This window comes from Artemia franciscana, chromosome 1 (assembly GCF_032884065.1).
Source record: "Artemia franciscana chromosome 1, ASM3288406v1, whole genome shotgun sequence".
In the NCBI taxonomy this organism is placed as follows: domain Eukaryota; kingdom Metazoa; phylum Arthropoda; class Branchiopoda; order Anostraca; family Artemiidae; genus Artemia; species Artemia franciscana.
Window position 1 is genome coordinate 21,625,605 of NC_088863.1, and position 16,020 is coordinate 21,641,624.

General features: G+C 34.5%; 1 protein-coding gene across 1 annotated transcript in view; it reads right to left on the reverse strand.

Annotated features, from left to right (window-relative positions):
• Positions 1-16,020, reverse strand: part of LOC136026900 (splicing factor 3B subunit 4-like) — a 37,042-nt gene that overhangs the window by 20,108 nt on the left and 914 nt on the right. The window contains exons 2-3 of the mRNA XM_065703725.1: positions 14,067-14,150; positions 2,250-2,395 (exon numbers count right to left, since the gene is read on the reverse strand). Of these exons, the coding sequence (XP_065559797.1) occupies positions 2,250-2,395; positions 14,067-14,150 (230 nt within the window). The remainder of the gene's footprint in view (positions 1-2,249; positions 2,396-14,066; positions 14,151-16,020) is intronic.

Here is a 16,020-nt window from a genome sequence, read left to right on the forward strand (position 1 = left end):
TCCTGCAAATAAGCTCAGACGGCTTCACTTGAAGAATCTGTTGGAAAATTTAAAAAGCAGCTCAATGGATATCCTCGAACTGACAGTAAACGGAATATGGATATCCTTTATCTCACAAATTTTGTAATTAACTTTCTTAAAACTCCCCCTTCATTCACTCGCCCTACCCTTCCTGAAAAGTCAGTTTTACTATGAAATTACTGGGTGACACAATCTAAAGTGATTTGAAATAGCGTTATCATACTAATGACATCTTACAACGAACAAATACCAAAATACCCCTCCTTAGCAAGTTTAAATGTCCTTAATCATACTATTTGAGAATTTACCTCTCATTTAAATATTTAGTCCTTATGTAATCCTCATATTTTGACATCCTGGTATCTTCTAGAATTGTCGGACGAAATAGAAGCAATCCAAAAAACGATGCTCAAGAATAATTTTCAATAAAGGTAAAGTCCTTTATATCTCCCTTCATGTCAATCTGGTTATCCTTGAGGTAAGGAGAACAAAGCTTTACTTGAAATTTGCCAATAGTGCTCTATATTACCACCAAGCTCATTCACTTTTCTTTAGTAATTCTCTCCTCTCTTAGACACCATCTCCTTCATTCTGTCTCAACAAAAATTTTTATTTTTAACCCAACAAAATTTTTCACAGAAAAAAGAGCCTTTATCCCCTAGATAATTTAAAGTGCAAAGTATGTGACCCCCTCTCTTTTTTTGTTTTGCATCATTTATTGCGTAAAGTTTATTTATTAATCTCGATCACGAATTGTTTGTGCTCTCTATATTACTAATTTATTTCACTATTTTCATTAAACTCGATGGAACTGACACATTGATGTGTGTTGACATATTTCATTTTCAATTTTATTTCAAGATATTCTATTGTTTCTCTATATTTAATTTAAAAAAGTGAATTCAGATCTCTCAAAGCTTGTATAAGTCCTTTGGAAACAAAAAATATCAAACACCAAGTGGGCTACTTTCAGCCCCTCTCTTCTGGAGTCTCAAAGAATTGATGAAAAAAAGCTACTCGAGATTAATTTAAATTCTAATTTTCAATTGAAAGATAAGTCTATTTCATGCTAAAAAAAAATAAAATTTGAGACTTCAGTCAATGAAAGTTCTTTCGATGCATGGGGCAAGGTCCCCAAACCTCCTCCATACCTATAAAAACTTCTATATAACCCTGCCAATAGTATTACTGTCCACTTTGGCCTAACATAGGATACAATTTTTTTTTATTTCTATCACAGCATGGTTGCTGAATTTGCGTTTTACGTCAAAAAAGCACTATATATATATATATATATATATATATATATATATAATATATATATATATATATATAAATAAATATATATATATATATATATATATATATATATATAAATAAATATAAATATATATATATATATATATATATATATATATATATATATATATATATATATATATATATATATATATCATATCGAAAGAACTTGACCTTCACGTCGGACATAATTCATTGTACAAAAAGTAGTTACAAAGACAAATAGATAACAAAAATCAATGACTAGTTTTCCTGGTACATCCTGGGAGTTTGACTCATTGAAGAGAATTCAGTTTATAGGCTTATCAATTGCTGCAGGCTTAGACTCCCTCACCAAGCAGCAGCACCTGTTCCCAAACTACAGCTAATCGTCTCGCAACAACTGAGATATGAATACAGTTTCGCTCCCTTGTTTTTAAAATATTACAACTCGAAACCCTGAGAGAAACCATGTCATGTATCTTTTTTTAATTGTGTGAATTTAACACCGAATTGACTTCATACATTTTCACTTTGTTGGCCTCTTTGTTCTTCACCTATTTTAGCATTGTAACAAAAAAAAAGTTTCAACGCGGTGTCGATTTGGGAGTTTCTTTTATAAAAAGGAATTGAATGTTGTTTCATTTGATAATAATTATGAAATTTTAGTTTACTTATTAACTTTATGACCCTCTTTCAAGCATAAATTGCCATAGGCTGTAGTAAATTAGTGATGTCAATTCAAAAAAAGTATAGGGGTGGCAATTTTTTTTTTTGGGGGGGGGGGCAAATACCTAGGGGTTAAACACCCCCTCACCACCCCAAATGACGCCAGGGTAGCAAGTAATGCACCATAAAAGTAAGCAATCCTACACTTTATAACTCCCATTATAAATTTCTATGAAATTTACTTACAAACTTAAGCTTCCACTTTATATCAATTAGCTTACCTTATTCACTCGGATAGGTTTTCCATACAACTTAATCATATTCATAATTTTAATGGCGTAGTCTGCGTCATCTTCCCCAAGAAACTCAATAAATCCGTATCCTTGGTGAGCCATTGAAACTCTGTCCTTTGGCATGTGCACATTGACTGACAACAAACAAACAGATTAAAAAAAAAATGTTAGCTTAAAGTTTATTTTTTAGGTTACTGATTATAAAAATGAGAAATATGACAGAAAAACAAAACAGATAACTCGAAGTAATAATTAATTTTTAACCTATCCCAAAAGCATTCTTCCATATATTATTTTCATTGCTGATATAACAAAAAACTATACTCAAAACAGAAAAAAAACACCAAATATTTCATAACTTACCCACAGAGCATTGCTTTAATTTTTTGTCCATGGTCAGAACACAAAAGAAAATAGGAACGCATACTTATTATTTCAAACCTATTTTTTACTATTGCGAGAAAATAAAGAAAATTGGAAGACACACTTAATATTTCAAACCTTATCTCCAGCGCACTGTTTCAATTATTTTCTCATTGTCAGAACACCTAGAAAATTTGAAATCAAACTTCAACTCTATCCCCTAACGCCATATGTCAAATTTGTTTTCCCCATTGGTTCGACAGTTAAACATAAGGGAGACTGAAAAGAACACTGAATGTTTAAAGACCTAACTTCCTCCCCTCTCTCTTGAGTTTTTCCCCCTTTTTATTCATCAGAGTAACAGCCAAACATAAGGGAAACAGGAAAGTAGACTTTGAATTTCAAACCCTCTTCTTGGTACAACAGCCAAGCACAAAGAAGATTGGAAAGAACATTGAATATTTCAAACCTTGTTCCGCAAGTTTTTTTTGTCATACTATTTTTTTTATCATCATCAAAACAGCCAAATATAATACAATACAAAAAAAAAACAAAAAAAAAACAAAAAACAGACAGAACAATGAATACTTCGAACCCTATCCATTCACATTTTTGTTCATTCTTAGTATGACATTCACCAACAAAACAATATAGGAAGAGCACTTAAGAAGGCAAACTTACTCCCGAGAAAGTTTTTTTTTTGTCATTTTAATCCTTGCTATCATCATTTTTAACCAAAAGATAAGGTTATTTTTACATATTAGAACTGGGGAAAGGGAAGTCAGCACTCCATAGTAAAAACACATTAATTATTATAGCAGTTCCGGTTAGATAAACTGCCTGATGGCTCCTCAAATTGATTCTATAAAAAATTATCTCCATTTAACATGTCTTTATTCTTGTAAAAAGTAGGATCTCAGTAATGTGACACAGCCATAACATGAAGTAGCATCAGCACACTAATTCAATTAATCTAATTTGATCAATCGTCTGGGGCTACACAAAAAGCAGGTCGTCCTTGTCTGGGTTGGGAAGATGTCATAAACAAAGATTTAAAGGAAATGGAAACTTCCTGGGAGGGTGTAAAGAGGGAGGCCTTGAATAGATTAGGTTGGAGGAGAAGCGTGTGTAGCTGTGTTGGCCTCAGGCGGCTTGGTCCTGCAGTGAGTTATTATTAATAGTAGTAGTTTAATTCTCATTTTAGTTTACCTAATAGCAATTAACCTAATTTAATCAAAGTATATGCATTGGGCACCCAGGTAACTTGGTCAGTAAACTAACCTGGTTAGCTAGAACTTTGCATTGATGTGCTTAGATTGTTTACTAGTTGTGAAGCTACAAACAAGGGAGGAATAAATATGAAATATAGCAAATTCAAGTTATAAAATCTATTAAGATTGAAAATATGAGCCAGGACAGACGTCAAAGAAAACAATAATATATAATTTAGTGAATTTTGGTTTGATTACTCTCCCCCCAGTCAACTATAAACAAGAGGATGGAGCATCTCCTATTAGAATGTGTCTGTAACACTCCCAAGTAATCATGAAAAAAATCTTAACATGCACAATTATGTAGGGATACAAAGTAAATTCCAATGAAAAATACATTGGTGCCTATATCAACCAAGCGCTGACATCAATCCCGAAATTCCATTAGGATACAGACATTTGAGTTCAGGAACACAGTTTTCAAAGTATCAGCTCCCTCCCCCCACCCCACCCGTCCAATAAAAAATACACCCGTCTAGATCCTAGGCAACCGACTATATTCAGCTTATTTTCTAAATTGGACAATAGTTTGTCCAATGAAAAAAAAAACCTGTTTCTTTCAAAACAAAGTGCAAAAATTTATCAAAGTAAGTTTACCATTATTTTTCTATTTTAAAATTTTTGTGGATGTTTTCCTTATACAATTTACAAATAAGATAAAACACACGCACGTACAAAAAAAAGAATACAGACTTGGAATTTTGCTCCAAATTTAAATATTTTGGAAAGAGGTGTAAGCTGTCCGTCACGCTTGGTGACAAAACAACGCGCTTAAACTTAACTCATAATCTAGGTTGCAATGTTAAAATAAATAATGATATTTGTCAGTGGCTTTGCCAGAAAATTTGGCATCTGCAAAGATATCTCAACCCTTTTGAATCAGCTAAAGAAAGTCATCCCATATAAGTTCAACTAGTTAATACCATTCATGTCACCAAATTCGATAAAAAAAACTAGTATGGTTATTCCTTTCATGGATGAAAGCAATTGTAAAATCTTTTGTATATGTTTTTTAGCTTTGTTTTTACAGTTAGTCAACATTTGATTTTTTTTCACAAATGCTGCTTTTTATAGTGTTTACACACATAAAACAATGAACATTACCCAATATCCAGACCAAGTAGCTTGAAAGACTTGGTTAAAGAAAATACTTTTGCATATTAGTCTCAGGTTTCATTTTTCTCCCCCTGCTGTTTCGTGGATCATATCACTTAATTTTTTTTTTAAAACAAATTTTATTACAAATATTTTCCTTTATACTTATTACATTATTGAAAACAAACATAAAAATTATAGTATGATTAAATTTTGAAGGGGTGACCTTTCAGCCATTAATATCATTATATATCAAATATTCTGTTTAATTTTACTAGTTTTTTCCAAGACTGTTCAAGACAAATATAGCTTCACTACAAACAAGAGTTTGGATACTGACCCCTTCCTTAATTAAATAAAAAAAAACTAATTTTTTTAGCTGAAAGTAAGGAGCGACATTAAAACTTAAAACGAACAGAAATTACTCCGTATATGAAATGAGTTGTCCCCTCCGCAATCCCTCGCTCTTTACGCTAAAGCTTTAAATTGTTTTAAAAAGTAGAATTGTGGCAGAGTCAAACTTTAGCGTAAAGAGCGAGGGATTGCGGAGGGGACAACTCATTTCATATACGGAGTAATTTCTGTTCGTTTTAAGTTTTAATGTCGCTCCTTACTTTCAGCTAAAAAAATTAGTTTTTTTTTATTTAATTTCTGAACGTTTTTGAATTAATGCATGTTTGGTTTTGGCTCTCCGCACATAAACTATTAAAATGAAATTTGTATATTAATTCTTTTTTTGGCTAAATGGCTTTCTCTTAGTTTTGATCAGACGATTTTGAGAAATAAGGGGTGGAGAAGGAGGCCTAGTTGCCCTCCAATTTTTCGGTTACTTAAAAAGGCAACTAGAACTTTTAATTTTTAACGAACGTTTTTATTAGTAAAAAATATACGTAACTTAAGAATTAACTTACGTAACAAACTTTCATAACCTTATATTTTTATTATGTATACGAGGGGGTTTGTACCCTCGTTAATACTTCGCTCTTTACACTAAATCGTAAGTTTTGTCCCAATTCTTTAAGAATGACCCCTGAATCAGAAAGACCTAGAATAAATAGTTGAAATTACTAAAAATACTTTAGCATAAAGGGCAAGGTATTTATCTCCTACTAAATACCTCGCTCTTTATGCTAAAGTATTTTTAGAACCCCTCATTTGCGTAATAATCTCTGTTCGTTTTAAGTTTCAATGCTACTTCTTCCTTTCATTTGAAAAAACGTTTTCATGTTTATTTTTCATTGTTTTCTTATAGTAATACTAGAGAATCTTGCGCCCTTGTCATTGAATTTTTCTTTCCCTATGACAGATTCCTCCAAGGAAAGATCCTCCAACATAGCCCCCTCTCCTCAGCCCCACCCCCAAACAAAATAAAATCCCCCTGAAAACGTCTGTACACTTCCCAATAACCATTACTATATGCAAACAATGGTCAAAGTTTGTAACTTGCAGCCCCTCCCCCAGGGATTGTGGGGGAGTAAGTCATCCCCAAAGACATAGTTATTATGGTTTTCGACTATGCTGAACAAAATGGCTATCTCAAAATTTTGATCCGTTGACTTTGGGAAAAAATGAGCGTGGGAGGGGGTCTAGATGCCCTCCAATTTTTTTGATCACTTAAAAAGGGCACTAGAACTTTTCATTTCCGTTAGAATGAGCCCTCTTGCGACATTTTAGGACCACTTGGTCGATACGATGACCCCTGGAAAAAAAAAAACAAGAGCTAAGAGCTCATATGGCACTTGTGACGAGGTCGGAAGAGCCGAGAGCTCATATGGTACGAGGTCGGAAGAGCCAAGAGCTTATTTGGACGAGGTCGGAAGAGCCGAGAGCTCATATGGTACGAGGTCGGAAGAGCCAAGAGCCAAGAGCTCATTTGGCACTTGTGAGAAGGTCAGAACCTAAAGTTAAACTTTATAGCACAAGATCCTTCTAAATATCAAATTTCATTAAGATCTGGTTACCCTTTCGTAAGTTACAAATACCTCAATTTTCAAAATTACCTCCCCCCTCCCAATTCCACCAAAGAGAGCAGATCCGGTCCAGTTATGTCAGTCACGTATCTTTGACAGGTTTCTATTCTTCCCATCCAGTTTCATCCTGATCTCACCGCTTTAAGTATTTTCTAAGATTTCCGGTCCCCCCAACTGCCCCCCCCCAATTACGTTTGATCCGGTTGAGATTTAAAATCAGATATCAGAGTTACGAGGTCCTTCTAAATATGAAGTTTCATGAAGATCCGATCACTCCTTCGTAAGTTAAAAATACGTTATTTTTCTTATTTTTCAGAATTACCCCCCCCCCCCCCCCGCAATTGAGCGGATCCGTTCCAATTATGTAAATTACGTATGCAAGACTTTTGCTTATTTTTCCAACCAAGTTTCATCCCAATCCCTCCAATCTAAGCGTTTCCCATCATTTTAGGTCTCCCCACCCCAAACTTCCCCCAATGTCACCAGATCCGGTCAGGATTTAAAATAAGAGCTTTGAGCCACGATATCCTTCTAAAAATCAAATTTCATGGAGATCCAATCGCCCGTTCGTAAGTTAAAAATACCTCATTTTTTCTAATTTTTCAGAATTAACCCCCCCCCCCCCAACTACCCAAAAGAGAGCGGATCCGTTCCGTTTATGTCAATCATCTATCTAGGACTTGTGTTTATTTTTCCCACCATGTTTCATCCCGATCCCTCCACTCTAAGTGTTTTCCAAGTTTTAGGTTCCCCCTCCCAACTCCCCGCCCCCATCACAAGATCTGGTCGGGATTTAAAATAATAGCTCTAAGACACGATATCCTTCTAAACATCAAATTTCATTGAGATCCGATCACCCGTTCGCAAGTTGAAAATACCTCATTTTTCTAATTTTTAAGACTTACTCCCCCCCCCCAACTACCCCAAAGAGAACAAATAAGTTCCGATTATGTCAATCATGTATCTAGGACTTGCGCTTATTTTTCCCATCAAGTTTCATCCCGATCCCTCTACTCTAAGTGTTTTCCAAGATTTTAGGTTTCCCCCCTCCAACTCCCCCCAATGTCATCAGACCCAGTCGGGATTTAAAATAAGAGCTCTGAGACACAATATCATTCCAAACATCAAATTTCATTAAGATCCAATCACCCGCTCATAAGTTAAAAATACTTCATTTTTTCTATTTTTCCGAATTAACCGGCCCCTACTCCCCCCCCCCCCAGATGGTCAAATCGGGAAAACGACTATTTCTAATTTAATCTGGTCCGGTCCCTGATACGCTTGCCAAATTTCATCGTCCTAGCTTACCTGGAAGTGCCTAAAGTAGCAAAACCGGGACTTTAGGTTTCCCCCCTCCGACTCCCCCCAATGTCATCAGATCCGGTCGGGATTTAAAATAAGAGCTCTAAGACACAATATCATTCCAAACATGAAATTTCATGAAGATCCAAATACCCGCTGATAAGTTAAAAATACTTCATTTTTTCTATTTTTGCGAATTAACCGGGCCCCCACTCCCCCCCAGATGGTCAAATCGGGAAAACGACTATTTCTAATTTAATCTTGTGCGGTCCCTGATACGCTTGCCAAATTTCATCGTCCTAGCTTACCTGGAAGTGCCTAAAGTAGCAAAACCGGGACAGATCGACAGACCGACAGAATTGGCGACTGCTATATGTTACTTGGTTAATACCAAGTGCCATAAAAACAAACAAACATGCACCCGTGATTTGTCTTCTGGCAAAGAATATGAAATTCCACATTTTTTTAGGTAGGAGCTTGAAACTTCTACAGTATGGTTCTCTGATACCTTGAATCTGATGGTGTCATTTTCGTTAAGATCCTGCGACTTTTAGGGGGTATTTCCCCCTATTTTCCTAAATAAGGCACATTTTCTCAGGCTCGTAACTTTTGATGGGTAATACTAATCTTGATGAAACTTATATATTTAAAATCAGCATTAAAATGCGATTCTTTTGATGTAGCTATTGATATCAAAATTCAATTTTTTAGAGTTTTGGTTACTATTGAGTCGGGTCGCTCCTTACTACAGTTCGTTACCACGAACTGTTTGACTGTACAAGTCTAAAACCTACTCTTTCATCGGCACTTCACTGAAAACGAATTATATTACAAATTCTTTCTTTTCCAGCTATTACAGCAGTGAAAATGAAGATAAAAATTACAGCAAAATAAAATCTGGAACTGACTACCTTTCGACAATTGATATCATTATATATCAAATATTCAGTTTGATTTTATATGTACTTTCCAAGACTGTCCAAGACAAATACTGTTTTCAGTAAAGCGCCAATGATGCAGTAGGATTTAGACTTTTACAGAGAGAGAAGGAGGCAAAACCCACTCTCGTTTGTAGAGTTTTTTGTTCGTTTCAACCTTGATTTGTATAATCAATTTAAATTTTACTCGTTTTAAGATTTATTTATTCATTTATATTAGTACCTATTGTATGTTTGTTTGCTATGATTGTTTATTTAGTTTCTGTTCGTTTTGGGTTTCATTTATTCTTTAATAGTAATTTTTTGCAATTTATTCATTTATATTAGTACTTGTTGTATGTTTTTTGATATGATTATTTATTCAATTTCTACTCGTCTTGGGTCTCATTTACTCTTTAATAGTAATTTCTTGTCGTTTCTAGTTTGAATTTTAACATGTATTTGTATCTGCTTAACATGGGCTTTACTTTTCTTTGAAAAACTGCTTTTTCGGAAAGTTTTTTTTTAATGAATTTTTGTTTGTTGGGCTCTAGGGGGGGGGGGGGGCATGTTGAGCCCGAAGTTTTTGTTATCTGATCATTGGCCTTTTTCGAACAAGCTAGCAATCTCAAGATTTTGATTGGATGCATTCGCGGAAAAGAGGGTGCGTGTGTGTGTGTGTGGGGGGGGTAGATGTCCTCCGATCTCTTTTGACTAAAAACAAGGTAACTACAATTTTTAATTTCCAGTCAAATGAACCACCTCTGAAGTTTATACAATGTCCACTTATATAAAAACCTTATAAGCCCTTGGCTCACAACTTAAAACACTTGCCCCCAAGCTCTAGGGGTTTGTGTTGAATCTGGAGTTTCTATTATCTAATTTTTGAATTATTTTTAACAAAATGACCATCTCAAAGTTTTTTTGGATGGGTTTGTGGAAAGGGGCGTGGGGGAGGGAGGCTAGTTGCCCTCTGATCTCTTTTGACTCTTTAAAAAGGTGAACTAGAACTTTCAAATTTGAACTTCAATCAAATAAGCCCACTCTGATGTGTGTACGAGCATCCCATCTATAAGAGCCATATATGCCCCAGGGCCTAACTAACAACACATATTCCCGAGAACTGGGGGCTTTGTCGACCCCACGTTTTTTATTATCTGATATTTGAGCTATTTTTAATAAACCACCAGCTCAAAATTTTTATCATATGTATTTGGGAAAAAAAAGGCGTGGGAGGCTGCTAGTTGCCTTCTGATCTCTTTTGACTCTTAGAAAGTGAAATAAAACTTTCAATTTTCAATTCAAATGAGCCCTATCAGAGGTTTATACGGGCATTCCTTTTATAAGAACTATATATGCCCCCAGTGTTATGTGTTATGCCCCAGTTATGATGCACAGGCATCACAACTTATGATGCCTGTCCCCAGGCCCTCGGGGGTTTTGTCAACCCCCAGAGTTTTTATTGTCTGATGCTTGAACTATTCTTAACAAAATGACTATCAAAATTTTTATTGGATGGGCTTGGGGGAAAAGGGCGTGGGGGGGGGGCTAGTCGCCTTTTGATCTCTTTTGACTCTTAAAAAGTGAACAAAAAATTCAATTTCCAATCAAATGAACCGTCTCTGAAGCTTATACGAGCATCCCTTCTGTAAGAGCCATATATGCCCCCAGGATATAACTTACAACGCCTGCCCCTGGGCCCTGGGGGTTTGCATTGACCCTGGAGTATTTATTATATGATCTTCGAACTATTTTTGACGAAATGACTATATGTGAGCTAGAACTTTCAATTTCTAATGAAATAAGCCCTCTCTGAAGTTTATACAAGCATCAATTCTCAAACCATATACCTTAGGGCATAACTTACAACACCCACCCCCAGGCCCTGTTGGGCCTGGGGTTATATGATCTTCGAACTTTTTTTTAACAAAATGGCTACCTCAAAATTTTTATCGGATGTATTTGGGGAAAAAGGGCACAGGGGGGGGGGGGGGGGGGCTAGTTGCCCTCTGATCACTTTTGACCCTTAAAAAAGGCACTAGAACATTGATTTCCAAACGAATGAACCTCTTCTGAAGTTTATACAACGACCCCTTCCATATAAAGTGCCTCTGGGAAAGATAAATAAATAAATAAAACATTGGAGCTGTATGACCTTTACTACAGACAACACTATAGCGTTGCCTCTGATATATGTTTTGGAGTCTTAAAGGGATTTTGAAATGATCAAGCTGAGGGGTAACTGTTGATCAAGATGAGAGTTAATGGTTACAGTTCAACTATTACTTAATTTGAAATATAGAATTCCTTGCAATTATTCAACTAATTGTGTGTGTTCTTAGTAAGTACAAACTTGTTTATTACAGCAAAACAGCATTTAGTTTGTCACCAAAAAACTGCACTGAATCTGGAGTTTATTGTTACAAAACAGTTAGATCCCTGAATCAACAAAAAAACATCCAAAACAAAAAAGATATGCATATTAAATAATAGAAACTAAATAGAACTGATGTGCCCCATTTTGCTAACTACACTGAAAGTGATTATTCCGAAGTTTTAAATTGTTTATCTGTGATACCAAATACTGTTCCCCATAGAAAAACATTTCATGTTTTCTAGACTCTGTCTGCAATGGTGTATTGTGTATACTTATTTTGGATTTACGTTTTTTTTGTGAATGCTGTTGTGCATTGGCTGAATTGGAAGAAAGATTCACAATGTAACATATTAATCCTATGAATACGCGTTAACTACCAGCTCAAGTGTACTACCAGATTCAGTACAGCTCTGTCTTGACAACAAATAAAAATTAAGGTAAGGATCAACTTGGAGTCACCATCAATACAAAAGGTGCTTCAGATATGACACCAGTTTTTGGGTGTCATGACAAGACTTTCTGATAGGATACAAAACTGATAGTCAACATGCAACAAAAGGCCTGGTTAATGAATTTTAAATAGGATAACCATTCTTAAATTCAAATGAGTGATTTCCTAACTGACAACTTTAAAAATAGCATTGCACAATGCACTTAGTATTTCCTAGTCAAATTTCAACTGCCTGTCAGAAATGACAATCAAGACTCACATCTAGTTTGGTAGTAAGATCTGAGACATATCTACAAAAAAAAACTTAATTCTAAGCTTTATAAGAGCTATAATGGATGAGCTTATAAATTTCTTATATATCAAATTGAATTTTTTCCTTATTTCAAATCTTATTTTCCAAAATATAATTCTAGAAGGAGACTTGATCTTAAGGGGGTTACTGACAAAAAACCTTTTTTGAACAGAAAAAAAAGAGCCATCCACAAATATATTCAACAGAAAACATAGCTGACTTTTAACACTGGCAAGCAAAAAGTACCACATAAGTTGTCTGAAAAAGCAGACATCTCAATATGAGCCATGCTTCCATTGTCCTAAGCAACTTATCTCAGTAAACTGCAATTATCAATAGGTCTCAGTTATGATTCTGCAATGTTTTCAAAAAATACTATTAATTTTACAAAGCCATTGATTATAAAATAAAGAGAATAGTAAAATTTACATTTTGTTATAAAGCTATGAGCATAACAATTTGAATTTTGGTGCAAACAACCACTTGTTAGGAACACCTTTCACAAACAGCCTGAATTCACTTGGCCTAATCTGCTAAATTCTTATCTTTTTGTAAACATTGTTTGACCAGTGTTCTGTTGGTCACAAAAAATTGAATGAAAACCTAAGCCGACTTTCATAGCTAGCTCACAAATAGTGCCCTTTAAAATTAAACTATTATACAATTTTTTAATTTTTTTAGATTTATTTCTTGCTCATTGGTTTTCCATCTTCACTTTTTAGTTCAATAGTTTTCTACTTTGTTCATCTTCTTACATTCATGGCTTAAATTTACCCATTTGGTGAAAATTCACCCATTATATTTTGCAATTATTGGCCTTATTTATCTGTGAATTTAAAAATCTTCTTATTCACCATCATTGGAAATTCAGTCTTCAAAATTGTCCCTCTTGACATAGAAAAAAAGTTTTTTTACATTAATCTAAAGGATTTACCAGTAGAAGGCTGACAGATTAGTAGGTAGTAAGAATCAATAGGATTAGTAGAGGTATTGTAAAGAGCTGATACACATTGATGTCAATGATTTTTTACCATACAATGTCAAGGATGTTGAAAGGTAATCTTGTTTAACTACAAGTTAGCCTTTATATAAACCAGGGCACAGATTTTCCCTAGCCTAAAAGAGAACTTGTTTAATAGAATCAACAGCATCATAAAGTGTGTGATAATATGATTTTATTGTGTCAGGCAAATTCAGATGTTGCATAGAATATGGAAGCCAGTAAAAGACAGCCTTTTGGCAATTATAAGAACTGAAGAAGGACCATTTCATGAAAATATGAAAGGTTTCAACTCAGCTGACTGGAAAGGACAATGTAATTGTTTTCACCCAATGGACAGAGAAAACAAATATTAAAAATGTCACTTGGAGACTTGATAAATACTAGATGATTACAAAAATACTTGTATGCACAGCTGAGTGTAGAATCTCCATTTTGAAGAGTATAAGAAAACATTTCTTAAGAGGGGGGGGGGGATCAAAAGTACAAAAAATTTTGTTCTAACCCAAATTTTTCCAAGGAGTAAGGTACCTTTGGTTAATTAGGGGTTGGAATACCAACCCCTATGGGCATATATGCAACAAGATGTTTCTTACAATTGAATTGGTTTTGGGCTGTAAACATCTTTGTATAAGTCTATTTGCTTATACAGGGTACACGAAAAGGAGATTGGTGACTAGCCACCCTGAAGAAACAAAGCTGCTTAATTCTTTCAATAGCCCAAAGATAGCAGGAGTCTTCAACAATGAAATAATAATGAAACTTACCAACTGGGCCAGCTTGAACAAATAATTCCCATAGGAGTGTCTCATTCACCTTTTCATCAAGACCACCAACATATATTGTGGCATCTATAAAGAAAGCCATTTATATGAAGAGTTTTATTCTGACTATAATATACAAACTAGTTCAATAAACATACATGAAGGTTTGGCAAATAATTCAGCAACACTCATTACTCCAAGATTTTGCATTCATAAGAGGAATAATGTTCTTGTACCTGCTCATAGAATAACCTCCTTGGATGTATATCTGAAGACAGGAAGGAGCACAAGGGTAATCATTTCCTAGCCACCCCAGATCTCCCTCACAATTATCTAAAACCCTTTATGCCCCTTAAAAATCTAGATCTAAGTACAGATGGAGCAGAACCTTTGACATTGAGTTATATCAGGGGTTTTATAATTCATCTTACTGATAAATAAATCTTTAGTCATCAGCTACCCCTTGAAACCAAAATAATTCTATAGGCATAATTCAAATTTGATGGCAGGGCACACCCATACACTCTGGGTCAATGCTCAGGCTCCCACTCCCCCCTAAAAAAAATGACTGGGTTAAAGAACCAAAGGTGGATTTGCCCTCCACCTCAAACACCCTCATCATATATTTTGTCAGCTGTTAGACTTTTCCCCTACTAAGTCCTCTAATTTAAATTCAACTCAAAATAACTCTCTTGCCAATATATTCCTTGCTGAACATTCTTCTACCAAATATCTTCTTGTTTCTAAGGCTATTTTACACTTTTGGCAAAATAGAGAATCAGCCCTCCCTATACAGGCAAGTTGCTTCCCAAAATTACCAATTCCTGTTATGGTTCCAGTGACCATTCTTATCTTCAACCTTTCTGGCAGAAGTATGTGTTTAGTCAGCACAGGATTAATTTTTGGAAGCACTTCCTTTGTATCATTACACCCCACCTTCCTATACCAATTCTGTTTTTCTTTTCCAATACTCCACCTCCTTATTGTAATAAATTTAGACAAGTTTATAATACTGACCAACAAATAAGGTGAATACACTAATCAAGGCCTTTTTTTATACTCTTTTTGAATAAAATAGTCATTTTACATGGAAATTCAATTTTAAGCCCTTTATGGACCCTCAAGAAGATACTTTTTTCTCTGATTTTTGGCTATATAAAATGGTTAATAGTAACAATTATTACTTCATTATATGTAGAATAACTGTAGTTAATATGTTTCAACTGCAGCTCCACCATAATTTAACCCCACCCTCCTAATGTGCAAATACAAATCCTAAATTATATATTTCTCATGGGTTTTCTAGTTCTCAATTTTGTCATAGTTTGATTCAATTTAAAGGTAAACCAGTATAAATAAGAGCAATGCTAGCAGCTTAAAGTAAACACATCAATTTTTCAAATTGTTTATTCCATTAGTAAATAATGGATCAAGGCCTGTCAAGTATATCATTTTGACAAAATGGAATTATAATCAAATAGTCAGTTTTTCACTAATATTTTAACCCTTTTCTATAGCAAAAAATAGTAGAAAAGGGCATAATCTTCAAGGCTCCATAAAGGACTTAAAGTTTAATTTCCAAGTAAAACAATTATATTTGGAAAGAGCATAAAAAAGGCATCAGATAGATAATATGTTCAGATTATTTGTGGGTCAGTAAATGTAAACTTCTTTAAATTTACTCAGAAGGAGATAATTAGCCTAGTTACCATCTGGGAAGGTGCATTTATGTAATAATATGTAGTTTATGTAATAATACATAAACTAACCATTGCTGGTTTTTTTTCTTTAATGAGTTTGTGCACATCAAATTTTAATGAGGAGAGAAATCACCAGTACAACAGCACAAACACATAAAAAAACAGCAATGGTTAGTTTACATATTTAATATATGCTATGCTTTACCCCCACCCCCCTGATGTGCAAATATATAGCCCAAATTCGTTTCTAAACTATT